General features: G+C 40.3%; 1 protein-coding gene across 2 annotated transcripts in view; it reads right to left on the bottom strand.

Moving 5' to 3' along the window:
• Positions 1 to 117: 117 nt before the first annotated feature.
• IFT81 (intraflagellar transport 81) overlaps positions 118 to 25,985 on the bottom strand; it is a 44,145-nt gene continuing 18,277 nt past the window's right edge. Inside the window, exons 10-19 of one of the 2 annotated variants that reach the window (XM_051785812.1) lie at positions 24,156 to 24,302; positions 15,999 to 16,148; positions 14,884 to 15,012; positions 13,632 to 13,721; positions 12,695 to 12,781; positions 11,170 to 11,241; positions 10,995 to 11,080; positions 8,257 to 8,302; positions 7,176 to 7,335; positions 118 to 164 (exon numbers count right to left, since the gene is read on the bottom strand). In XM_051785812.1, coding sequence (XP_051641772.1) covers positions 133 to 164; positions 7,176 to 7,335; positions 8,257 to 8,302; positions 10,995 to 11,080; positions 11,170 to 11,241; positions 12,695 to 12,781; positions 13,632 to 13,721; positions 14,884 to 15,012; positions 15,999 to 16,148; positions 24,156 to 24,302 — 999 coding nt within the window. In that variant the 3' untranslated portion in view covers positions 118 to 132. Of the gene's footprint in view, positions 165 to 6,103; positions 7,070 to 7,175; positions 7,336 to 8,256; positions 8,303 to 10,994; positions 11,081 to 11,169; positions 11,242 to 12,694; positions 12,782 to 13,631; positions 13,722 to 14,883; positions 15,013 to 15,998; positions 16,149 to 24,155; positions 24,303 to 25,985 lie in introns of those variants that run through there. The other variant, XM_051785811.1, reaches the window with a different exon arrangement.

The following is a 25,985-nucleotide window of genomic DNA, read 5'->3' as shown; positions in this document are numbered from 1 at the left end:
GATCATTAGGTAACACTGGACAACATTATGATTGAAGAGAGTAAATACTGTGCAGGGGAAATGACCAGAACACTTACTCTGTCAATTCTCCTTTTATTCCCAGCAGTGAAACTGCATTATCATTGCCACAAACTAATCCCATTTTGTTCCAGAGTGCAGGATGTCTGTAACAGAGCAATACAAATGAATTAAAATATATTGATTGTATAGAAAATTAAGTGCAAACTATTTAAAACATCTTAAGTGATTAGATGCAATAAAGTGTTACAGATACGATTGCACAGCTGGCAAACCCAAGTGAGGAGAAAACAATCCCCTGCTCCCAATGAGAGAACCTGGCTCCCAACCTTGGCTTTTCCACTGGGAGCCTCACAAACACTGTTTGTGCTGTGAGGGGACAGGTGTCAGCCCCATCCCAGCATTGCCACTCCTCATTTAGACTTTACATCAAGTCTGCGTGAGCTCTGCCTTGAAATCTCATTTTTCATGTTTGTAAGCAAAGACAAACCCCTGTTTATTAGCTCTGGTTCTAGAGGAGCAAAGGTGTTACATAAAGGGCCGCTGATATTTTGGATTACACAACATTTTTAAGGGACATGTGATACGTCACAGACTATTTATATGTACATTTGAAAGTAACTCTTGATTATCTAAAGTAATTTTTATCCTAAACAGATCAACACTGCTGAGAATGTACAGAAAAACAATTCTGCGATGGCATAAAATAAAGCTGCCCTGTTTGTGGGTACACAAAAGGATTCAGGAGTATAATTTTACTCTCTTAGACCAAATGAAGTCCTAAATTGGAAAAGCAGCTCTGTCCAAGGTCGCCTCTGTTGTTTCCAAAAATATCTCGAAACAAACGCAAGAGGGGCACTTTGTTGGGTGTTATCTGGACATATATAGTTTCAATCAAATTCTTCAACAAGTGTCACAGTAAAAGTCCAACGTTTGTCTGACACTGCCAAGTCACCAGCAAGTGAATCCCCTCAAAGGCTGAAAATAAATTTGATACCAGAATGAAGAAAAAGGTTGAAAATAAATTTAATAACGGAATTAAGAATCGTGGGATGTTTTCTTTAAAGCCACGGTAATTTGGGATGGAATTGTAAACACCTTTTAGATATTTCATAAAAGGATTGTCTAATTCTTTCCACAACACAGGGTGAAGTGTTACAAGGTTGTGCTAGTGATCCCAGGAAAATATTTATAGTGCTTTTTCCAGTATATGAGTTCCCTCTTTCCCTCTCAGCGTGTTTTACGATCAACCTTCGCTGCAATTAAACCAACAAGCAGAAAAGAACCTTCCTGGGACGAGATTTTAAATGGATGCATTTCCCATACAAATGATTGTAGAATACAGAGTACAAGTGATTGAAGTAGAGATAGTAAATAAAAACCACAAAAGGAACAGCACAACAGTAAGAGCCCACTCGGAGTGAGCCACGCTCCACCTCGGTGTTAAAATCCAGATTGCTCTCTAGTTCTGAGCTGTGGGAGATGTTTTCTGAAGGAGATTTAATGTCAGGATGATGCTGTCCCTGCCCATGAAATAATAAAAGCCCAATTTTCCTCGCTACCCTGGGAACATCACCTGGATCTCTCCTGCTCCCTGGTTTGTGCAGCACCTGAGCAGAGCCCACGTGGAGGAGCGAAACCGTTTGGGACAGGAGATGTAACGTGGATGTAAAATATTAGTGGAACAGGTTGTCTGTGGGTGACTTTCAGTGTTCTCATAGCTCTGTTTGCTTTTTAACGTGCTATAAAAACACTTCAGGCTTTAAGCACAAAATGAGGGAGATGGGGACAATGTTTTATAAATACTTTAAAAACCTCCACGTTTCTAATGCTGCAGTTCCCAGAGTGCTGGTTTAGAGCACTGCATCATTTTAATAGCAGTTGGTAAGCAAAATGTATAATTTTAATGTGTTGTTTTTTTTTAATTTTAAATTTACCCATTTTTTAGAACCCCAAATTAATCAGCCTTTTTTGCTTTTTTAGTGGTAATTCTTTTTTAGTGGTAATTCTTCACTAATGGCTCTAAGATTTCTGTGATAATTGCAAAGAAAGGTCTAAGCACCAGTTTACTCATCAGAAAATGCTGCAATAGTGTAAACCAAGTAAACTGCTGAATTATTCTTATTTTATAACCTTAGAGTTTCAACTACTATTTAAAAAACTGTAATCCAGTTTAAAAACCCCAAACATTAAACTCCTACAAATTTTAATTGCATAAAATCTTAATGGATTTTATTTTTTGGCTTTTTTTTTTTTCAGTATGAACTAGTTGTAAAATTTATAAAGAAATTGGGAGATTAATTCCTTCATTATTTCCCTCACCTGCTGATTATTTGTATGTGATGTATGTCTTTATGGTTTTGTTATTGTTGCTTCCTAAGTGCAAAGCATATTTTCTATTGCATTTCAGGAAAAATAAGTAGAGAGAGAGAAAGAAATTCATCTTTGAAAACTGGTAAGATCCCATTTTCCATATTTCTATCAACTGCATTTTTCCTGGTATTAGCAAAAAGTGCAGGATTTGGCTTTATCCTGTTTCAAGAATAGACCTAATTAAGTGCTTATTGTATAAAGGAGTGGGTTTAGAACTTGCAATAAAATTTAGAAGCTTAAAATGACATGTTATTGTGTAATAAGAGACTGAACTGAAGCAGGAAAATAGACATTGGCTGGAGAAGATCCATTTGCAGAAAAAGAACTCCAGTTCCTGGCATTCAGCAAATGCTGCTTGTTGGTATCTTAATTAGCAAAACATATTTTTTAATAACTTTACAGAATGGAAGTGCAAAAAAGAAAAGGTAAAAAATGCACTTTTTTATAACAAATTTAAATAATGCTTTAAATACAAGGTAAAGAATGCAGTTTTATTCTAATGATAAACACTATTAATACTTCAGCACTGGATTTGTGCAACAGCCCCTCATGGCTGTCTACTAAAAATCGAACTATATTGCTCAGGACTTGTTATTTGAATTGTTTATGCTGGGAAAAACCTCCACAAACACTTAATTTTTGTTATAAATCAGAATGTGTCTAGTGAAATGTTGATTTGTGTTGGGGAGAAATCGTTATTTTAGATAATTACCATGATTTTTATTCTCCGTGTGCTATAAATCAGGTGCTGGCCCTTTAATTCCTGCTTGTTCTGTCAGGATGAAGAACACGGAGCTAAATCCAGCAGACCTTATTTTGGCAAAACTCCCACTGAAGTCGGAGAGGGTTTTGTCAAAGTAAGGCTGGTGTGGTTTGTCTCACAGTTCCTGAGGATTATTTGGAACATGTTTGCTCCCTCTCCAAACCCCCAGAGCTCCTCACCCAGGGTGACATCACCAGGGAGCAGCCTGGAAACTGGAATCATGAAAATCAATGTCATGCAATTGTGGAAAAATACCCTTTTCACCCACTGACCTTGGGATAACACGGATTGCCTCGGGAATTTGGAGGCTGCCACTGTGAAACTACTGCTACAGAAACAGACACTGGGAATTTGGAGAACCCGTTTTAAATTCATGCTGAGAATTTAGAGGACTCTTGAAACAAGCTGGAAATAGGTCAAATACTGATTGTGAGAGAACAACTACCCACATGGGTGTTGCCCAGACAGGTGGGACCTTGTGATAAAGCTGTTGATTTGTGCAATGCTTCCTCACTGGAACACCAGCACGTCCATGGGAATGTCGACCCTGTTTCCATTCCAGGTTGCACAAGAGAGAGGCAGGTGAAGAGTTAATTGTGTTCCCTTGGCAGGAACCTACGGCTGGGAGTGATAACACCAGGAACACACAGGCTTGATTTTTTGAAGTCTGAGCAAATGCAGGGCCAGAGAGAGAACCCAGATCCACCAAGGACCAGCGTCTCCTCATCCCCAGGCAAGGTGACAATAACAGTGTCCCAGAATCACAGAATATTCTGAGTTGGAAGGGCCCACAAGGATCACCGAGTCCAACTCTTCAGTGAATGTGTCCCTGCCTTTCTCCCAAAGGGACACACCTTCCAGGTGACAGTGCTCCACCCTCCACGTCTTTCAGTCAATCACCACCTGCCTCCATGTGGGAGCTGACTCCAGGCTGGCCAAGCACTGCCAGAGAGCTGATTTAGGAACTGGACTGGCACTGCCAAATGGCTCTGCATCGATGGCTCGCTGGGCACAGCCAGGGAGCTTTCACTGCCATCCTTCAGGGCCAGGCATGAAATACTGGTCCAAGGGGAAGCAGCTCTGAACTGCTTGTCCATTTCCTGAACCAGCAAGTCACCAGGAGAACAGATTCCATATTGATTATTGGGTAGTAAAGTGTCCCTGCTCGTTAATCACAATGTCCTCATCATGAGGACATTTCCAGGCACGGAGCTGCTGCTGAACACTTCTGCTGCTCTGTGTTTTGGAACAGTGAACAGCATCACACTGCTCACAGTAGGGAAGTCTTATCAAGAAAGCTCTGGAAACTGGTGCAAGTAAACACAATAAATGCAAAAGAAGGGCCTAACTTTTATGATTGTGGGCAACTATATGCATGTGACAACCTGAGCAGTAATATCCATGGGAGTGAAGAGACAGAAACAAGTAATCCTAGATTTGGGTTAGCTAAGGAAGTATAAGAACATTTATTTTAGTTATTGTGGTTCAAATGGAAATAAAATGGTACTACTAATATAACCCAAATGATGTGGGACCCAGATGGTAAATGACTGCTCCTTTAAGAGGGTGGATGTGGTGTTTTCTCATGCCTGGAACTATTTTATCTCTCAGGTCTATGTGGAACTTAGACAAGAACAGCTGAAATCAACATCACTAAATCCCCCAAAGCTGCAGAATATTACAGTAGTCTTATAGCTGGGTTGCTTCCTCCTCCAGTTCTGGGTAAGGACAAGGAGAAGCCTTTGGAAACAAAGTGAGCTGCTGCTCATGTGACTGCTCAGATCACTGTTCCAACCAGCAGAAATTTGGTAAGTGCTGCAGCCCCAAATTTGCCCACACACACTTTTGATTTATTTGGACCTTCCCAAGGGGAAGGCAGGTATTTTGCCATATGGGATGTTTAATTTTATAAACCAGCCAGGCTATTAATAATCAGAAAGTAAAAAAATGAGAAGTTAGCTTTTTGTTGCAGGATAGGAAGATAAAACTGTGAAATTCAAAGATTTCTGAATGCTCCCACCTGTGTGGAAAAGCCAGTGAACAGAATCCATTAAAGCTGCATTTATTAAATGTCCACTTGTATAAAAAGCTAAAAATAGCATTTGAGTTTTTCCAATTTTCTTTTGATAACGGTTATTATGATTTTCTGCTTCATCTCAGAAAGTCATTTTGCTGCTGCTGCTGCAGTGTATAATCTGTGTGCCCTTTCTTGGTGCAGCACAAATGACAGAGTACTAATCAGATCAGAACAACAATCACGTCATCTTTGAGTAACTAGCAATAAACTGTTTTTACAAGGGAGAAAGATGAACTATTCTTAGTTTCTCTGAACAGAAAAACAGAAAATGATTGTACTCAATCTTACTCCACATCATTGCCATGAATTTCCAAGGCATTGCTTTTTCCTGGGTAGCAGGCTAATCCCTGTCATACATCTTTGTGTAAATGGTCCAGTCAAATAGGATTTCTAAGGTTTTGCTAAAAGTTTTGACTTAAAGTCTAAGAAATCCCCTTTCTCCCTGCCCTGTCTAGTGACTCTGAACCAGAGGCTGATTCCTAAGTAACCTAAATGCCCATTTTTGGTGATTATCTCATGTTTTCAGCATGTCTCATATCTACTTGTCTGCATTCTTTTACTGTTGCTGTCAAGCCTTCTGCAAAACCCTCCATTAGAAGTCCAGGAATGGGATTGTCATGACTTTCTCCAGTCAGCAGCCCTGATGAGCCAGGCAGGTGCCATGTGGTGATCCTGGAACAGGGCAGGCAGGTACAAAGCCTGTCCTGGGATCTATGGATCTGACTCCACTCCTTGGGAACCCTTTGGGGGCGTCTGAAATAAATGTCATTAAATGAGCCATTCAAACCTCTTTTTCCTGTGGCCCAGCCCCTAACAATTTCCTTCTTTCACCTAAGAAATGTGAAAAAGAAGAATACCAGACAGTCACAATATAGTTTTGCCAGCTTTTATTTTAGTCCTGTTAACAAATGTATTTAATGCAAAGACAAACTAGGAACTCTATAATTACCATACTCTCTCTGGATATAGAAACCAGCAGAAGATCTCACAGTTAGGTATCAAAGAAAGCAAAAATATTTTTTTTTATATCCTGAAAAGACATCCTACTTCAGGCAAGAAAAACTATAAAAAACCCCACCAACCTATCTAGAAATCCAGCAAGCCAAAAGAGAGGGAGGAGATGACCCTCTTTGGGTGTGTAATCCCTTTGGAACCACCCTGTGCACACAAAGCAGCTTAAAACATCCTCACAGGGGAAAGATTTACTCGACCTCTGTTTTTCACATGGGCAACTCAGAAAAAATAAAATAAAGGAGGTAAATGTGCAAGAAAAATACTTCTGTTAAAAACAACAACAAAAGATAATGGAAAAAGCTCAGAACCCAAGTGATTGTTCTCCAAAGCGACTCCTGACGCTGCAGCAATGAAGTGTCTCCTGGAAGCACAATCAGCTGAACTGAACCGTGCAGGGAAAGTATGACCAGGAAAGTCTGAGCAGGGCTCTGAGGCCAGGGCTGTGCAGCTCCTGCAGTCACACTGCATGGATAAGGACAATAGGGAAGGAGAGGGCCAAGCCAGGAGGGCCACAATTATACAATATCAAGCCCCAGGCCTTGCAAAAATGTAACCTTAGCGATAGAGAATGAGAGGCAGAGCAATTATGTAAGTTTTCTCTGACCCCAGAGAAGGATTTGTTTCTCTTTGATCTCTCTGCAGATGCCCTTCCCAGCCTCATAAACCATGGATTTAGGAGGAGCTTCACCCCAGTGCAGCTCTTCCAACAGACCTTCCAACCACAGCACGTGGTCACTGAAACAGTGGAGGAGAAGCTTCACAGACGGGTCTGTTGCTCTCTTTGTTTATCCACCAAAACCAAATACTGTACAAAAATTGTAGAACTGATGAAAGCAACAGGATTTAGTAAGAGTTTTCTGTTCAGAAGCCAACACAGCCACTTCATGTAGGTATTGGGAGGAAGAATTCATAACACAAGCCTGTCTTTACCTCCTTCCTGAATGACCTGACCAATGGCTGCTTGATTTTGTTGTTTCTGAAAACATTCTCTTTTACATTCCATTAACTGCTCAAAGTCCTGCCACATTTTCCTTTGCTTCATATTTGGCCCGTGACTTTCCCGTACAACCTTCTGCTTCTCTCGTAATTTCTGTGAAAAATACAAAAACATTAGATTTCTGGAAGAGTTCTACGCCACAAGAATTGCTCACACAGCTTAGAATGACAGAGATTTTTATATACTACTGAGATATTGTTTTGTTCAAGTTGATAACACTCCCTGCAAGTGCTAAATGCATTCACACCTGGGACTCAGATCTTTGTACAGATTGACAACTCTTTCCATGGTTTTTAACTGTCTAAATATTAGTCTTATCTATTTGAGAACTTATGCTAAAAATCTGAGATCATTTCCACACAGAGCTCTTGCAGTATCAAGGTGCAATATGCAATGGATTCCTATCATGATATTATAACATGAAATCAATGTTTTACAATTAAACCCACTCCTGATTATTAATAGTGGCAGCCCAAAGCTGTAAAACCCCCCAAACTGACTCAGAAAAGGAAATTAATAAAAGCTATTTGGTGTGACTTGCTAAGCCCAACCTTGTCCATGCTGATCTGAGCTTCAGACAAGATTAAAACTGGACAACTGGTTTTGTCTAAGGCAGATGATCCCCTGGCCTTTAACAACAGTGATAAGGTTGACAGGCTCAGAATTTATTGTCTTCAACAGGTTGCTTTATATACAACAGAAAATCTGAGCTGGCACAGTTCGTTATGCCCGTGTTTCAGTTTCTTATCCAAATGGTTTTCAGGGAATGTGCTGTCACATTGAGCTGTTTGACATCTTTTACAGCAGCTCATGCTATTCCCTGCAGGAAATCAAGCCCTGAGGAGTGAGCAGGATCCCTTTCCAGGGTATTAGTTACCAATGCCAGCAGCGATGGAATTTTCTTTGTAGGCTGCAATATGCTTTTTATAAAAGACTGATCACAGCCTTTGGGAATAAACCCCACAAAAATATGAACTGTCCAACTTTTGTACCAGGTAAAAGCCTCATTCTCACCTTCCCAAGGTTTTCTTGTTCAAGGATCATCCGTGTATACTGCTCTCTAAAGGAAATATAAAATGATTTTATCATGATTTGGTTCTATGTAACAGGACAGAATAATGATGCAAACATGGAAAAGGATGGAAGTACTGGGAGGTTCATAGCAGGAAGAAACCTTTTTGTTATTGGACAACATATCCCTTGACATCAAGGATCAGGTCTCCTTGTCTCACCTGTGCAGTTGGGAAAAGTGACACTGGGTAAGATCTCTTACATTTTTGAAGCAGACACGATTACTCCTCCTTCCAGCTTGAAGGCAACAGTGAGATCCTCCAGATAAGATGTACCTGATCCCCTGTCATCATGCATTTATCCTGGTGATATCCTGAGGTGAACCATGGCGAGCGTCAGAGTTCACGGATCCACAGCCCTTAATTGCTGGGAATGCAGCGTTGGAATGAGTGGGAAAGTACAGGAATGAAGGGGAATAGTATTTCAGCCCAGGTCTGACAACCCCAGGGGCTGCAATGGGACTGCTGTGCGTTCCTCTCTCAGAAAACAGCCCTCACATTTCGAGGCCTAAATATAGGCCAAGCAGCGTAACCGGTGACATTCATTACTAAAAGTCTTGGCTGTGCACCTTGGTCTGTAACAAGTGGCTGATCACTCTGACATACCCAAACCTGACACATGAACCCTGACAATTGAACATGCAAACCACAACAGCCCCGTTCAGAGACAGCACTAGGACTTACTTCAAATTTTTTTTCAATGTGACAATAGAAAAAAACTATTCACTGAGTCACTTGAAAAAAACTCAATTATATTTTGTGTGTAATCATTACATTTATGTGTGAGGGTGTGCTAGTGGAATTCGAAATAACCCAGCTCATCTAAAGGACTTTCCAGATTGCTCAGGGTAGAAAACCTTTGTGTAGAGAAATCCTAATTTCCAGAAAGCAATGCCAGCCGTGGTGGTGCCAGAGTGTGAAGGTTTGCTGGAACATGGTGAGCAGCCGGGTGAACTCCTGGCATCGTGTTCCTTTATTCCTTCCCTTTCTACCAAGTACTCCAAGGTTTTGACTGGAACACTTGATCCTGCCTGCCACAGGAATGAAGTTGGATCACTTCATGATCTCTTGCTCTTGTACAATTCCAGCCAGGACGAATCAGAGCCATCCCAAGGCTGCTCCAGGTGCTCTGCTGTCCCGCTGATCCCCAGGAATTGTCACCAACCCAGAGGTGAGGCTGAAGCTGCTTGTTTGCCCTGGCACACAGCACATGTTCTAACACATTTGGCCTCAAGAATACCCTTTTTTTAAAAGTAGAGTTTTCAAAGTAATCAGAAGATTTTATGTCTTTTCTAGTAAGTTTTTCTTTACTATTTATAATGATGACTGGAAAGAATGTAACTTAATAACTTTGTTAAAAACCCCACGACTTTCTATTTTTAGAGAAGAAAATTAACTTTTCACATTCCTAAGAAGTGACTCCACAGAACAGAGTTTATATTCAATAAAGAGGGTCTGAATTAAGACATTTTTTGTTCAATACGTTGCTAGGAAAGTGCTGGTCTATTTATGCTTCATTTTTACTCCGTTTACATTCCAGTGCCTGCTGAAAAATACATTCAGGTTCTAAAGGGATGTCTAGAGACAAATGTTACTGTCTCATATTTTGCAAGGATCTCTCTATTGAACTTTACTGTAATTCATTTAAATGAGACGGGTCTGTGACCTCTTAAAAAGGTCAGAACTGTGTCTAGTCCCTGTGGGAGGATAATTTCCACAGCCGGGAAGTGAAACGGGGACAGTGGAGAGGGGTGACACTGTGTTCACATTCCCCCTCACCATACCTGGAATTACAGAGCTGGGCTCATGCTCCATTCCAGCAGCAGGCTCTGATGGCTGGTCCATGTGAACACTCACATCCTGGATGTTCATTTCCCAAGTGTTTTTTGCTCAGCATTTGAGAACGAACCCAGCACCCCCTTCCCCACAGCCGCAGAAGGGCTGTGCCTTATGTCTGACCCCGCTGCCTCAGCTGCTCCTCATCCTCATAAATACTCACATCATCACTAAGGGTTTTCTCTTGTCATCCTTCTGTTTAATTTTGCTGTTTCCTTGTCCTTCATTAGACGAATCCTTTATTTCCTACAGCCTTCCATTATTTTGTGAGATGGGACTGAACATACACAAATTTTAAACAGGATAGTTCTACAAAAATATTTAGTAAAGTGTAAAAAAATCTCTATGACATGGTAATATTTAGACTTCTTAGCACAGATAATTAATCCAAAATATCTTATTCTCAGAAAACATTTCCATCTTTGGCAGGACTAAAACTACACCAAAAATAATCAGCAACTCAATTTATAGTATTTCCTGCTTCTCTCCCTGCCAGACAAAGGTGAGGGGTCCTGAAAAGAATCACAGGGTGAAGCAAATGGCTTTATGCTGGAGTAAATGAAACTGAGGGTAACCATGGAGGTTCATGGGATGGTGCAATTAAACCTCTCTCTGAGGCTGAGAATCTTCAGTGGGAAGGGAAAACCTTCTGGAATGTCTGAGAGAACTTGTAGGTTTACAGCAGTATAGACTGGAATCTGAGCTGCTTATTTTTAGATTATTATAGTGCTTCTAAATTTATCAGGTGAACTCCTCCAGTTCAAATGCCAGTGAGAAAATTCCTGACTTCAGCCTCAGTTTATGGACATCCTTCATCCCACAGAGGGAACACACTGATGGACTCACCGGATCGCCTTCCGTCGCTCCTGTGGGTCTGGGGACACATAGGCCTTCATTTCTTCCTTAGCCCGCTGCAGCTGGACCTCCAGAGTCTATAAAAATACATAATTTAAATATCTACATATATAAATATTGCAATCTTATTCCAGAATGAATAATTTGGCCCCTCCTGTGACCTTACCCTTTTCATGCAGTGGATGTAATGGTAGTTGCTCTCTTCCTGGGCACACGCCTCCAGGAGCCCTTTCACTTCCTGTGGGAGAATAAGGACATGGTGACTGAAAGCCCCCAGGAGATGCCCTGTGTTGCCATATAAACCGTGAGAGTTTATAAGAATAATCCTGAATTAATAATTTCTCAGATGTTCATATAATTTGGGTTTTTCAGAAGTCTCTTTTAAAGTGAAATACAGCTGATTGGGTTTAGATTTGCAGTTTCAGTCGTAGTCAGAGATGAGAAATGACTGTTAATGGGTGATTATTAATGACTGACTTCCAAACACTTCACAAGTGCTGCCAAGAGTCTTGTTCCTCAGCACATCTGAAGTGCCAAATACAGCTGTGAACAAGCATTTCCTGGAACACATCTGCAAAGGGGATGTTAGAAGGTACAGACATGCTAATGGGATGTTAATGAGCAATCAATAATTATGTGAAGCAGTATGGAGAAAGTGGGTTACTCCCATCTCTACATGGTCCATTCCAAAAAAACCCCAATAATCCAAATCCTGTTCTCCAGGTCACACTGCAGTTGTCGACTCCCAAGCTCTGTCACTGTGTGATTTTCACACCATCAGCTGTAAAACTGAATTCTACTCATGTCCAGCTCAATTAGTGGATGTGACTGTCATCATGTGTCAGAAAATTACTAAGAGTTGTCTGCCAAGAAAAAAAGCCTTGATTGTTGTTATAAGACAGTTCTTACAGAACTGTCTGACTTCATACCAGGTCCATCTGTGGATTCTTTTACCATACAAAAGTACTTTTAGTGCAGGAAAATAACTATGTATACATCCACCGACACTTTAAATGCACTCCCTTTTTATCTTGAAGTATAATCCTTTGTGGGCAAGGCCTTAAAAATCCAAGCCCAGTCAAAATTCACAGGAGGTGATCAAGTGAGATAAAGCAGATCCACATAAACATGTTGATACTGTGCCCACCTTTGAGGACTGGGCTGTTTTAAGAGCCTCCTTCAGGCAATGCACAAATTACAGACACACAAGCTCTTAGCTAAACCTGTATGTTGTTTTTTTTTAAACCCTGTTTATATACAGGAATACAAGACAGTCCCATTTAATGAAGTCTCCTTGCCATCAGTGTCAGTCATTAATTATCCCTGGGATTGGTTCCTAATGTAAAGAATCTGCTAAATGCATAGAAAGATTTGTCTTGATAAATTAATCCTTATTTTGTAGTCAAATTCTTCCCTAACAAATACTATCTAGAGCAGCAGGAATTCTGGCAGATGCCCATCCTTGCTCATCAAAGCTGGATGAGGTACCCCCAAGTCCATCTGCTGTGTGTGACTGCAGCCACTCCACAGCAGCTTCAGGCAGGATTTGCAAAGCTGGGGATCACCACTGACTCATTCCCACCTGAAGTGGATTTGTACCTCCCATATCCTGAGGGAAAGCAGGGGAAATATTGTACCACAGGGACAAACATGCTGCATTTCTCCGTGTGCACAACCAAGCCCCACCTCACCTGCTCCAGGGCCGAGCGATTGCTCTCCAGCCCGGCCGCACAACTGTCGTACTGGATTTTCTTTTCATCACATTCTTGAGTTAATTCCTGAGGTGAACAGGGCAAAAGGGCACATAAATGAAATGTTCCTTTGACTGACACGTGACACTCAGGCCAAAGAGACACTCAGGGAATCTCCTCTGTCCAGCCCCATCCCCGGCTTTACCGTGGTCGGGTAACAGGGCTGTGCTTGCAAGAAGAAAGGAGAACCATAAAAGTAGACATTGAGACAGGATAAATTTACTTGCTCCCTATGAAAAACCAGATTTCTAGTTATGCACATCCAACTCCTCCTAGATTTCATTTGCTGACACTTTGAATGGAAACATTGAAAGTTTTTCTGATAATTTTGTTGATAGATAAATGCATCACCCTATTTCCTTCCATGGCAATGAGCCAAGTTATGGCAGCTGTAGACCCAAAAGACTTGTTTTTTCAGCTCTCTGTAAAATTTTGAAAACAAATGGATAAATTTGTCAGTCCCACAGACTAACACAGGACTTAGATTAATGTATTCAACTACTTCAGTGAGATGTTATCTGCAAACCATTCAGAAAGGAGAGCACTAGTTGGGATCATTAATGCTGAGATGCAGAAATAGCTTTGGAACCAACCCAAAACTAACTTTGCTTTGGGTTTGAACCATGATTTCTTATATTTTCCGTGGTGTAGTAATTTTTAAAATTGCTATAAAGGACTAAATTCTGTGCCTGCACTGTCAGCTTTTACAAACTCCAACCTTTAGCACGTTGCCTGTTGCAAACACTGTTGACCCATTCTGCTCTTTCCAGCTTTCCCTCAGAGTTATATCCTTGCAGAGCACTACAGAGATCTGTAAATTGGACTTCTTTGTGCTCTGACTTGATTTACACAGACAGAGAGGAGCGTTGGTACAAACCTGGCACTTCTGCCGCAGCTGCCTGAGCTCTTTGATGACAGGAGCAAGGCTTGCCTTCTTCTCTGCCACCACTGCATTCAGCTTCTTTACCTGAGAAAGGGACAAAAGAATATTCATTAACACTAAAAAGTACATTCATGTAATTAGGGATTTGAAAAGAAAGGGGAGACAAAGAAAAATGTGGGGAGAAAAAAATCTGTGATGAAGCCATAATTATGTACGAATTATATATAAATGAAGCCTTAATTATATAACCAAGTTCAGGTCTAATTAGGACAGGGAAAGAGCCCATCTGGCAGCGGGGTCATTCCCATAAACGAGACAAATTCTGCTCCCAGAACATCCCAGAGAATTCCAGGAGACAGCCCATGTGCCAGATACCAAAGAGCTTAAGGAGGAGGGAAAATGAAGGAATTGCATAGTGGGAGACTGAAAGAAAGGGAGAAATCCTTAAGAAAAAAACCAAACAAACCTGCATAGGTTAAATAAAGCTTGAAAATGCTAAAACTGAGGCACACAGACATATTTACACTGAAAATTAAAATTTTATCCAGCTTTCTATTTGAGAGCAATTCTACTTTAATTATACCATTTTATTTTAAAAGTGCCTCGATGATTTAAAAAAACGCTATTTTGCTTTTTGCTCTTTTATAATATTTTCAAATTAGAAATTCAAGTTCTTTCTTGCTTCTACAGCTATGTGGGCAGGTAAATTAAAACATGACAGATCTAAGGGCAATTGAAAATCAGGCTATAGAGAAAAAGACAAGCTATTTAGCTCTTTAAGCATATTAAGTATCTTTCTAACAAAAGCTGAACTCCAGTGATTTACAAACATTTTAGAAAAAGATTCTGTTACAGATTGAAACCATTCATCTCTTTCAAATAATGTGCAAGAACAAATACGAAACCACTTCTGAAATCACAAAAAAGTAAAAAAATCAAAGACAAGACTTGATACCCCTGAGGTTTCTGAAGGGGAGGAAAGGAGGATTTATTTGTAGGATTTATTTTTGTATATAGCTCTTCTTTGTACATTAAAAGAAATGCACATTTTAGTAAATTTTGTCTAGATTACCTTTGGAGATGTATCTGAATTTTATACATATATATATATATATATATATATATATATATAAACATAGATTAAAGAAAAATTATTGCCCCCCAAAAAAACATTAAACTTGAGGTTATATGCTGAGGAACTAGATATTCAAACTGAGCAAATACAGTAGTTTAAGACAAAAATCACCATTTCAGACATATTATCTAACGTCTGGCCTTTCATTTCATCCATTTCACTCTTCACTGCAGAGACTCTTTCCAGCTCCTCCTGGGTGTAACTGTATCCAGAAATGCCTTTTTTCTCTTCAATCGCTTGCTGCAGACACAAACAGTAAATGCTGAATTAACCCCATTAACCAAGAAACAGCAAATTCCTTAGTGAAGCCAAAATATTGTAAAGAAGTGAAAAGGGTAAGTACTGCAATCAATTTATTTTATTTATCAATTTATTATTATTAACCAATTTATTATTATTAATCTAGCTGCCAGCAAAACTAAATTTTATCTTGTGCCTGTACAGCAGGATGACAACAACTCTCTGTAAATGCAATGTTTGGTCACTGTGCCCACTGAAGTGAACAGAAAGTTTCCACAAAGCAAAGTGGGCTTGTGGTCAGGCTCTGAAGAAGCTCAATGTATAAAATCCAGATGCTTCATCAGAACATGTAGCTAATGATTTTATAAACTATTTTGATAACAAGAATACAGGTATTAGAAGAAAATACCACAGAAAGTGTTCCTGCATTTGGGATGAATGTATATTCCCTGAATGCTTACAGTTCTCCAGAGAGAAATCCTGCTGCTGCTGTTCTGGCTTAGGAAAGATTCATCCAGTTTTAAATTTAAATGCATTTTCTTCTAAATATTCTGGGGCTGGAATGTTTCCTTCCTGCCTGCTCTTTTTTTAAATACTATTCCTATATATTTTACAGCAGTAACTTGAATCCTACTCATTGCTGATCGTTTTCAAAGCCCTTACTACATCTGTGGATAGCAAAAACTAATTTAAGAACCCAGCCTTGCTCTAATTGGAGTTCGTGCAGACCTACCATTGACTCTAAAAAGCAGGGTCAAGCCCCTCAGTCTAAAAAGAAACTGCAGATCGGTGCTGACAGTTGCTGAACACAAAGTACAGCAGCTCCACAGTCAACAGATAAAAATACATTCTATACCCTGATGGCTCTCTGGGTTAGGACAGCAGGAGCTGGGACGATGTACATCAGAATCCCAACAGCATCCGTGGGATCCTATGGCTGTTAGCAGGGAAGGGAGGGCTGTGGGAGCAGCACATGCTCATGTTACCAACTGCTGCTGAATGGCCTCGTGGCGCTGCTTCAGAAGCTCCTCTGTCCTCTGGAGGATTCCATACTCAGCTGTAATTTCTGCTATTTCCAGGCGCTTCTTTTTATAAAGTGTGTTCTTGCTGCGGAGCTTATTAACGTACTGCTTGAGCTGGGGAGAGAGAGAACACAAACTCATCTCACTGAGAGCAAGAAGGGCCTTATCACAGCCTGTTGCTGTGTAAAATGTAATTATCCTCCTTGGCCTGCACGTTGAAGATGAAGTGTTTAGAACAGAGGGCTGGAATTCAGGATTCCCAGGGTCTATTTATTTTCAGCTCTGCATTTGTTCACTGGGTGAAATCAAAAGAACCAGCATTGCTTTCCATCCCAGTGCACTCATTTGTAATCCTGAGATCACTCCCTTCTGCTCACCACCATTTGACAGCTGGAAAAGTAAATACTCTTTGCAAAACGTTATGAGAATCATGGATAATAAAAAAGTTAATGCAATAGTAATTTGCACTTGTATCAGAACCCCAGAGCTCTGCAGACCAAAACACAGCAACAGAGTGCAGGAAAATTGGAAGGGAAGAGGGCATGGGAAAAACTATCTTGAAATGTTCTCAATAGTTAAAACTTGTTCTCTCTCCTTGACTCTTGCAGATCTAAATATCACTGGGTAAGTTTTTTAAACCAGGCAAATAAAAGCAGAACCCCCGCCCTGAAGCAGAGAATGCAATACCTATTTCACTCAAAATCTGAAGTAATGGAGAATTTATATTTTTATTAAAGACTAAGTAAAATAATACAAATCCTTACAGACCAACAGCCTTAGCTAATTTACACCTGAACCCGTGTGTGTTGAATTTGTAACACATACCAAGTACCAGAGGCTGAAACAACCAGGTAATATCTTTCTCTGCTTTAATATTTTCCATCTGTCATACAGGTTTAGCTCTTATCCTTGGATTTTACGTGACAGCTATGAGCTAAATGCCAGTCACAGCTCAAAAATGCACTAAGAGATGGAAAGCAAATAAAATTTATTAGAGTAAATGTTGTAAGAACAGGCTTCAGAACACCCCTAGACGAAGAGGGTTCAGTATGTGCAGGGAGCACAAACCAGGCAGCCCCAGGAGGAAAAAGAATCCCATTACCACTGACACAGGTTTAAAATTCAAACATAAAATGACTTCAGATTTTGATATTTACATGAATTTTTTCTTTTCGCAAAATTATCCCTCTCCCTTCTAAAGAATAAATCCAAAAAACCCAATGTGACCACAGGCTAAGAACCCCCAGAGTAACTGTATGTTCTATAAAAAGTGTCCTGGGCAAGGTGCCCACAATGAAATCAACCCTGTTCATCTGCCATCCTGTGCAATATCTAGGCCAAAGCTGCCTCTCTCTTGCTACGCTCCAGAACTATTTTTAAAGCCAAAAGCTATAAACGTTTTTGGTGAAAGAACAAACCCACAAATTACTCAATGTGCTCTATGCAGATTGGCCTCTCTGTGGCTTTGGGATAACATCCTACATCCTGCTACTACCCAGGACAAGGATACACAAGGTCACCTGAGCCCCAGCGTGGCTGAGGCAGCTCTGCCACTGTCACACTCTTTATTTTTACTTAATACAGTCAAACCAGAATTTATTCCTTTTCCCAGCAAATTCAAGTATATCCTCTTAGTTAATAAAAAGAACTTCTTTTTTTTTAAATTGCTTAGACAATACCAAGTTTTCTGTGATTTCTAAGAGATTCCAAAAGTATAAATACAAGCTCTCCAACTGAGGAAAAGCTAAAGGAAGCACAATCTTGATCAAGTAGTTCCTGAGATACTTCATTTGACCAGTGGAATATAGTAAATGATGATGTACAGGATTAAATTTAATATGTGGCCACACAGAGCTATCGAATCTGAATGATCTTCTGTCAGTGGATCCCAGGATGAAAAGCAAACTATTATTCTCTTCTCTTCTCTAGCTACTTTTAAGGTCTTGAAAATAGCTCAAGTGGGAGGGAAAGTATTTGCATATTCAGTATTCAAAGCATAATGTATTTTACAATGGAAGTCAAAGGATCTTGTTGATTAATGAACCAACTCCACCACTGTTCTATTATTAGTTGATTAACTTAGGACTGTATAATACAAATTTTATCCAAAATGCTCACGGTGACAAGTGAAACCTGTTCATTTTAGGAGGTGGATGTCAGTCTTTCAGCACAATCTCTGGCTTTTAAAAAGCAAACTTAACCTTTCACACAGCTATTATTGCAGCAAACAAGGTAAAACAAGATAAAAACAATGGTAGCAAAATTATAATCTATGTAGAAAATCAATCAATAATTTGGCAGAGCTTTCAAAAGACCTGATCTACTCCAAAGGCAGCACACATTAGTCCCTTAAAACCTCTCTGACTGAAGGCTCCTTTAGATCCAGGGCCAAATTCTGAGCTGGAATTCTTAGATTTTACTCCCCTTAAATAAGCAGCATGTAGGGATCTTATGATAAAATTAGGTTTCTTCAGTCTAAAAGCTGAGAATCATTCTGTAGGTTTCTAAAAATTAAAAGAAAGCTCCTTGTAAAATACCACTGTTTTCATTTATGTCAGCATTGCTTCTCAGGCTTTATAAATCTCATGCCTCCACATCTGTGGAGATGAAAAATTCAAGCCCTTACAATGCTATAAACCCTTGAATTTTACTGTGGTAAAAGGTCTTCTACATAACTTGAAGAGTTCACAAAGGAACAACACTGCTTGGCCACATCACTTTAAAGTTAAGTAACCAAAGGAATCCACTTTTGAGCAGCAGCATTTTCCCATAGACCAGCTCAGCTGCTCCCCGTGTCCAAACTCAGCAGGCTCATCCTACAGAATTCCCAGGGATCTGCCTGTGCCTGCAGTGATATTCCAGTCAAGGCCATGTCCACCAGTAGCTTTTCTTTCTCAAGTCATTTAACACAAACAGTTATTTGAGCTTCAAAGATTAAATGACTGGACAAGACCCAAGTGCTGGCACTGAGTGAGCGGTTGAAGCAAACCAGCCTGGAGCCCCTGTTTGCTGATCGAGGCAGAGCCCCTGGAGACACAAAAACCATCCAAAGGAAAGCAAGGAAAGATTCTGCTTTTTCACTTGGCTATTTTTATGGGTGAGTGTAACATAACAAGTGTGGAATGTGGATTATGGAATACACTGAATGAAAGCAGGATTTTGATCTCTCATACAATGTCTTGCAGGTATCCACCATCCCTGGGCAGATTTCCTGCATCATGTTCCATTTTTATTGGAAGAATCCAGCAATGCACCTCCTTTATGCTTTTCTCCATTTATTAGAATCTGAGAGAGGTTGGTATGACCACATTAAGTCTCACCACGCTTAGTGAAGTTATTAAATATGACAACAGTTCTAAACACAACAACATCAAATCAGGGATGTTGAAATGGCTTCTCCAGGACCATGCAGAGCCTGGCAGGGCCCCCCTCCAGGAAAGGACACCAGCCTGTGCTTTAGTGGACTGAACTGGGATCCCAACCCAGCTCCTCTAATGCTCAGTCTTGTGCTTTCACTACAAGCCCATCACTTCTTTAAAACTCCCAGTTGCTCCATGTGAAGTTTTCACAAGGTTCTTACTCCAAGATTATCATTAAAGGACAAAATGGATAAGCTTGTTTTCTGAAAAGAACAAATCCCACATAAATCCCTCACTTTAGAGTCAAATCTTTTAAAATAGTATTTGCTGGATTAATGCAGCAATTTGATTGTGTTATTGTAATCAAAAAATTCTTCATACAAAAGTACTACAAAAAAAAGTATTGTTTGTAAAAAAGTATTATTTTTAAAAAACACCAGTATTTCTTTATGAAATACCAAAGCAAAGTTCCAAATAACCAGTTCTGTTAATAAAATTATTTGCATAAGCACAATAATTGAAGAAAATCTTAGCAGACTATCTCTATTTTCCTTAAGAACTGAGGAACAGATGTTTTAATTTCTAACTAGACTAATTAACAGGATACAGACTGTCCAAAGTATTAAAATTCAGTTAAGAAAAGTTCCTGATCATGACAGTTTTCCATATTTTTTCCTAAGAGGCTCTAAATTTAAGCCAGTACAGCCACTGTTGGACAGAGTTAATAACTCATACACAGGATGAGCTTCTAAAAGGCACAAGCAGTAGGACCTCAGTCTATTAAAACAAAAGTATCCTATGGTCTGTTTGTGGCACAGTTCAGCCAGGAAAACTCTTCCTTAGCACTGAGTATCCATGTCTAAGGAGCCTCTGACAGACTGGAATGGGACTCTGCTAGAGCCTGAGGGAGAGCTGAGGGAAAGGCAACAACTGACAGGACAATATTTCCTGGGTTCTGGCTTAAACCAGCCCACACTGATGGAGAGAGACCATTTACAAGGGCCTGGAGTAACAGGACAAGGGGGAATGGGTTCACACTGACAGAGAGAAGGATTTGATGAGATATTGGGAAGAAATTCCTCCCTGTGAGGGTGGTGAGGCCCTGGCACAGGTTGTCCAGAGAAGCTGTGGCTGCCCCATCCCTGGAAGTGTCCAAGGCCAGGTTGGATGGGGCTTGGAGCAACCTGGGCTAGTGGAAGGTGTCCCTGCCCGTGGCAGGGTCTTTAAGGTCCCTTCCAACCCAGGCCATTCTGGGATTCTCTTATTCTGTGAACATTTGAGTCGAGCTCCTTAACAGCTACTCTCTTCAAAATCCACCCACCCAGTCTGGAGTGAGATAACTGTTCCTGGTGGATTCAGGTGAATGGACAGTTTTTGAGACAAGATCTATGGTCTGAGGCTGTTTTCTCTGTTTGCAAATTGAAACATTTTTTCCCTGTATTTTCCAAGGAGCAGGTTGGCATGGACAAGCATTTCTATGGAAAAATAACTAAACTCCTTATGTAAATGAATATTCCAACCTCATACACCTGTTACAAAGTGAGAGGACTTCCTTTGCCACATTTTCAAACCCAGATTCATTTCAGCTCCTGCAGCTCAGCACAGCTCTGAGACTGCTCTGCTCCCATGCCTTGGGCAGCTCGAGGTTCTTGGGGGCCTGTGCTGAACTCTGAAAAGTACAATGGGTTGTGTAAAGAGCTAAAAATATCCCAGCTTTACCCAGGATCACTTGCAATTGAACCATCCAGCCTTCTAAGTGTCAACATGTGATTCCCCAATTTTCAGGATCTGACAGCTGCAGTGAGGAGCCGCCAACTGTGCCTCTGTTCGGTGCACTTGGCTTAAAGCACTTAAAAAGATTCCATAATCCCCAAAGCAGACAATTTATTCCCATTTTTTTTGTGTTTGATGTAAATGAATTGGTTATTCCCTGCTGTTTCTTCTGAGTTCTATCCAGGTGTACAACCTCTGGAACCCTGTGGAATGCTGTAACATTCCTTTTTATGACTATGGAAGAAAGCAAAACGCTGGCACCTGGAAAGCTAAGCCAGGATTGACCTTTTGGTGATTGAAGGGCTAAGAAGACCTCAACTGGAGATCCAAAGGCTGGTTTGGGAGCAAAGGTGCTGATTCTTCCATTGCCAAGTCTTGGGAGTGCCATGATGTAAGAGGAGAGAGCAAGGTGAGACAAAGAGATTAGAAATACTGGGTATAGGAGAAATAAAATGCCTTGATTTCACTGTAGCATTCAGATGGGATTAAAATATCCATTAAAAAATCCATTTAAACTTAAGACAGCAAAGCTATTTGTTAAAAAGCCTCTTTCTCCCTTTTAAAAATGGAGGAACTGAATGTAAAACGTGTGTGGCTGCAACAGGAAAGTGCAGGGAAGCTCCTGGTTGCCAGAGTGCAAAGGGAAGGGTGAACGTCCAACGGAATCCACGGATTGCAACAGTGACTCACCACAGCACTAACCACCATTCCCTTTGCTATTGGCTCACAGCTGCAGAAACAGAGCACTGAAGCAGAACATACAAATCCTAAAGCAGAACATACTGGAAACTAATCTACAGCAAAAGGCTGAGGGTGAGGAACTGAGGCTGGCACTGATGAGGGAGAACCTGCTCATCACATCACTTTTGCTCCATCACCTCTTCCCTCCCAGCCCCATCCCATCCATCAGTCCTGGCTTCCCACACCTCCCCTCTGAGGCAGGACTGATTCTGCAATGTGCATTTGCGAGGTACTTTGAGGAGATGCAAAATTTACAGCACGAGGCCCTGTGCAGCATTTTTGGCAGCCAACATTTCCAAAGGAATTAAATATCACTGTCTGCACTTTGCAGATGAGGAAATCAGGACCTTTGAAAAAGCAGCCATCAAAAATCATCAAGAATTCAAATCCTTTCCTAGTTTTTAGCCATAGGAAACACCCTTTTTACTGCTTTACACTGGTGCCTGTGAGTACCACTGCACTACAGCCAAGGAAGTAATAAAAGAGAACAGGACATGGATGTATATATTGGCTTCCTTGCCAATATATATTTCCTTGAAGAAAGTATTTTACAAATCAGGAAATGCTTGCAATGGAAAGACAAACACTCCTGATTTTAAGCTGATGGTTTTCTCCAAATTGCTCAGTCATTTATCCTTCACTCTGCAAAATGAAGACATTTTAAAATTGAAAATATTTTAAAAATCAAGAGCAGAACATATTTGAACAGAAGGAACATGGGTCATGTCCAAAACAGGTCTTGAGCCTCTTCCTTGTGTCAGACAATTAACTTGAATTTTTCATTACTGAGCATTTTAAAAGGTTCCTCCTTATGAGGTTTCCCTCCTAACCTGTTCTCCTTGAATTTCTATGGATCAGAGTTTCCTGTCCCCCTCAAGAACAGGCACAACAGGAATTATTTCTTACCTTACAGTGAATGTGCAGATAATGTAAAACATATGCTGCTGTCTTGGTAATGCATTCTTGTTGATTAATTAAACACTTCTTTCCATCACATGTCATGAAACACAGATTGTCAGATTTCTGCTTTTATTTTTGCTTAAAAAGTTGTCAAAGACTCCAGCAATGTGCCCACTGGGGCTGAAAACCTTGCAGAGAAATCTAATCCAGTGGGTTTCTTATAATTGCTGCCTAAGGAATGTGATACAATATGTGATGGGAAGAGAAATCAACATCTTAATTTTTCCAAGTCCCTGTGCCATTACTTCCACCTGTAGTTTTCATCCATACTCACTTTACTCTTTAAGACTCCTTTAAAACAAAACTGGTTTTGTGGAGCAGGAATGTCCTATGGGACTAGGAAGGGAGTTCCTTCTACAAAGGGCGTTCCCTGTATTGAGTAGTAAGTAAAAAAAGCACAAAAACAAAGACAAAGCAAGCAAAGAGTGTGTTCCTCTGGATAAATGATGGCAGTGCAAATGAAATGTTCCTCTGGATAAATGGTGGCAGGGCAAACAAAGACAATATGTGAGAGAATGAAAAGATATATTAAGTCAGAGAATGAAGCAGCTAAAATACTCTTCAGTTTAGTGACTCTGCCTGTGAGTGCCCTTAGCAGCTTCTCCCAAACTGGGAAAAATTACTGGCTGGAGAAAAGTCAATTTATTTTGGTGACAAACCACTACTAAGCTGCAGCTCCTTTATTCTGTGCAAACTTTTGAGAAAAAAGAGAGTCTGGGAAATTTGCTTTCCAAGTAAAAATTTTCGTGGAGAATAAATACCACAAGACTAACTGATAATTACTGTTATTATGCTTTATAATCATAGAGACTTTATATACAATTTATAATTATATCGACCTTTGTATTCAGTTATTTCCCATCATAACACTGTGATGATATTTTGATCCAGAGTCTGGAATGTTAGGACAGCCCAACAGACCTTGCAATGGATTAGGTACCATGTGAATAATTGTAACTAATAATTTGAAAATAGCTAAAAATTCAGCACTGTTGCACTATAAATATTGGAAAGCATTTGGAAGCACTGGACAGCACTGTATTATCTGCACATTAAAAAAAAAAGCCTTCAAATATGTTAATTTTGGAATTTGATGACAAAAATGTGCATTAAAAAACCAGAGGCCGATCTGTGGCAATGGTGTGGTCTAACAATGTACCATAAAAACAGTGTAGAAGGAGCAACTATATTTGCAGTGTAAAGTTAAAAGGAAATTGTGAGTTAACAAAAATTGATCCATCTCTTTAAAAATCCTCCTCTTCCTTCTCTCCACTGTTTCATCCCATACCTCATCCTCTGTCAGGATTTCAGAGCCTTCCAGCTCGTGGGCCTGACTGCTCCTCTGCTGCACCTGCCTCTCCAGCCTGGACATCTCCTCCTTGGCAGCCTGGAGTTCTTCTGCCTTGGCTTCCTTTTTCCGGGAAATTATGGATGCCTGCAGGATCAGGAAAGTCAAAATTGCCTGGTTTGATCAGTAGCAAAATGGAACCCATCAGGTTTCAGGCACTGCCCCCCTGAAACCACATTTGAACTGCCAGAAACTGATTTTCATCAGGAAACGTGAGCATGTCTCACTGCAAAGGAAACATATAAATAGATGTATATATCAAATATATCCATTATATACAGTGGGTTAAATCACAACCTCATTGCAGTTGGCAGCAGGATCCCAACTTTCTCCAGTGTGGATGAGATTTCCAGCACATCCTTTCTGCCCAGACTCAAGTGGATATATTTTACATTTTACATTTACATTTCTTCCCCTCATTTTTTCACTTTCATTGAGGAAAAAGGGAGGCATTTTAGCTGCTCCATTTCTCCTGTTTAGTCCCTTTCTGTGCATATGTAAGATACACCAACATGGCTTAACTGGAAAGTTATCCAAGATTTCACAAATGTCATAATACAGATTTTTATAACTCCAACCTACTCCAACCTACAGAAATATGTTACACTAAAGCAGAACTGAGCCACTAAATCTTGGCAAATAGCTGGAAGATGATGAATAAAGCAATACAGCACAGAAATAGTGCAGATTACAGATTATACTTTTCTTTCTGAGTCTAGAATATAAAGCATTTGAAAAATATTTTATACAAGACCGCATATTTAATAATACCTGAGTTTTGAGCAGAAGCTGACAGATTTGGGAACATAATATACACTAGTTCAGGGATAAAAAAAAAAAGAGGGATTTTTATCTTGCCAAAGTATCCTGTTGAAACATATTTTAAAATAAAACAACAGGTTAATTTAGATGCACGTGCATGAATTTGGAGGCATGGCTGGTTTCTTCAAATGGAAGGGAAAACTCAAAAAAAATGAAGCCAAAACACACCAGTTTTCTCACACTCAGCTGAAAGGACCAGCTCTTTTCCTAAAAATATCTCTGCCAGAATCGTGCTGGGGTGGGAGCTCAGCCCTGGAGCTCACCAGGGATCTGCAGTGACAAACTGGTACAACAGAGATGATTATTCTGTGGAACAGAACCAGGTCCTGGCAGAAAAAAGCAAAGACCCCAACTCTGAGCAACCTCAACTCCTGGGGTGGATCCTCCTCTCCACCACAGCCCAATTGGCCTTTGGAACCAGCACATTCCAGAGCAGGATTTTCTTTTGGGAAGAGCATCTCTTACAAATCAAAATGGTGTGTTTCACATTGAATTTGTGGCTGGACTGCATTATACATTTTATCCCAATTTTCCCCTCCCACTGATACATTTTACTTGAGCCTTTTTATTTTTTAAGCCATCCCCACCAGCAGCATCATGAAAATCTTCCATAAAATTAGCAGCGGTGCAGGTTGCCTGGAAAAGGAACCACTCAGGTTTCTGTGTGAGCTCTGAAAATCTCCTGGTTCATAAATCCTTTTTATAACTTGTGAATTTACTAAGACTAGACCAGACAGCCTATTTTGTAGCAAGATTATTTTATAGCCTCAGGATAAAAAAAAAAAAAAAAATCAAAGAATTCCTTCTTAATAGATGTAACGGGGAAAATGGCATGGGGTCAGACACTAGGAGGGGATGGAGCTGCAGCAGGCAGCCCTCGTGCTGCCTTTTGAGAATCCATCCACAGCTGGAGCTTTACCAAAATAGCTCCTCCAAAATGATCCTTCC

Source organism: Manacus candei, unplaced genomic scaffold (genome assembly GCF_025592945.1).
Source record: "Manacus candei isolate 608988 ecotype Guabito, Panama unplaced genomic scaffold, ASM2559294v1 h1tg000020l, whole genome shotgun sequence".
NCBI classification, from domain to species: domain Eukaryota; kingdom Metazoa; phylum Chordata; class Aves; order Passeriformes; family Pipridae; genus Manacus; species Manacus candei.
The sequence above is the reverse complement of the archived record's forward strand: the minus strand, read 5'-3'. Positions and strand labels throughout refer to the sequence as shown.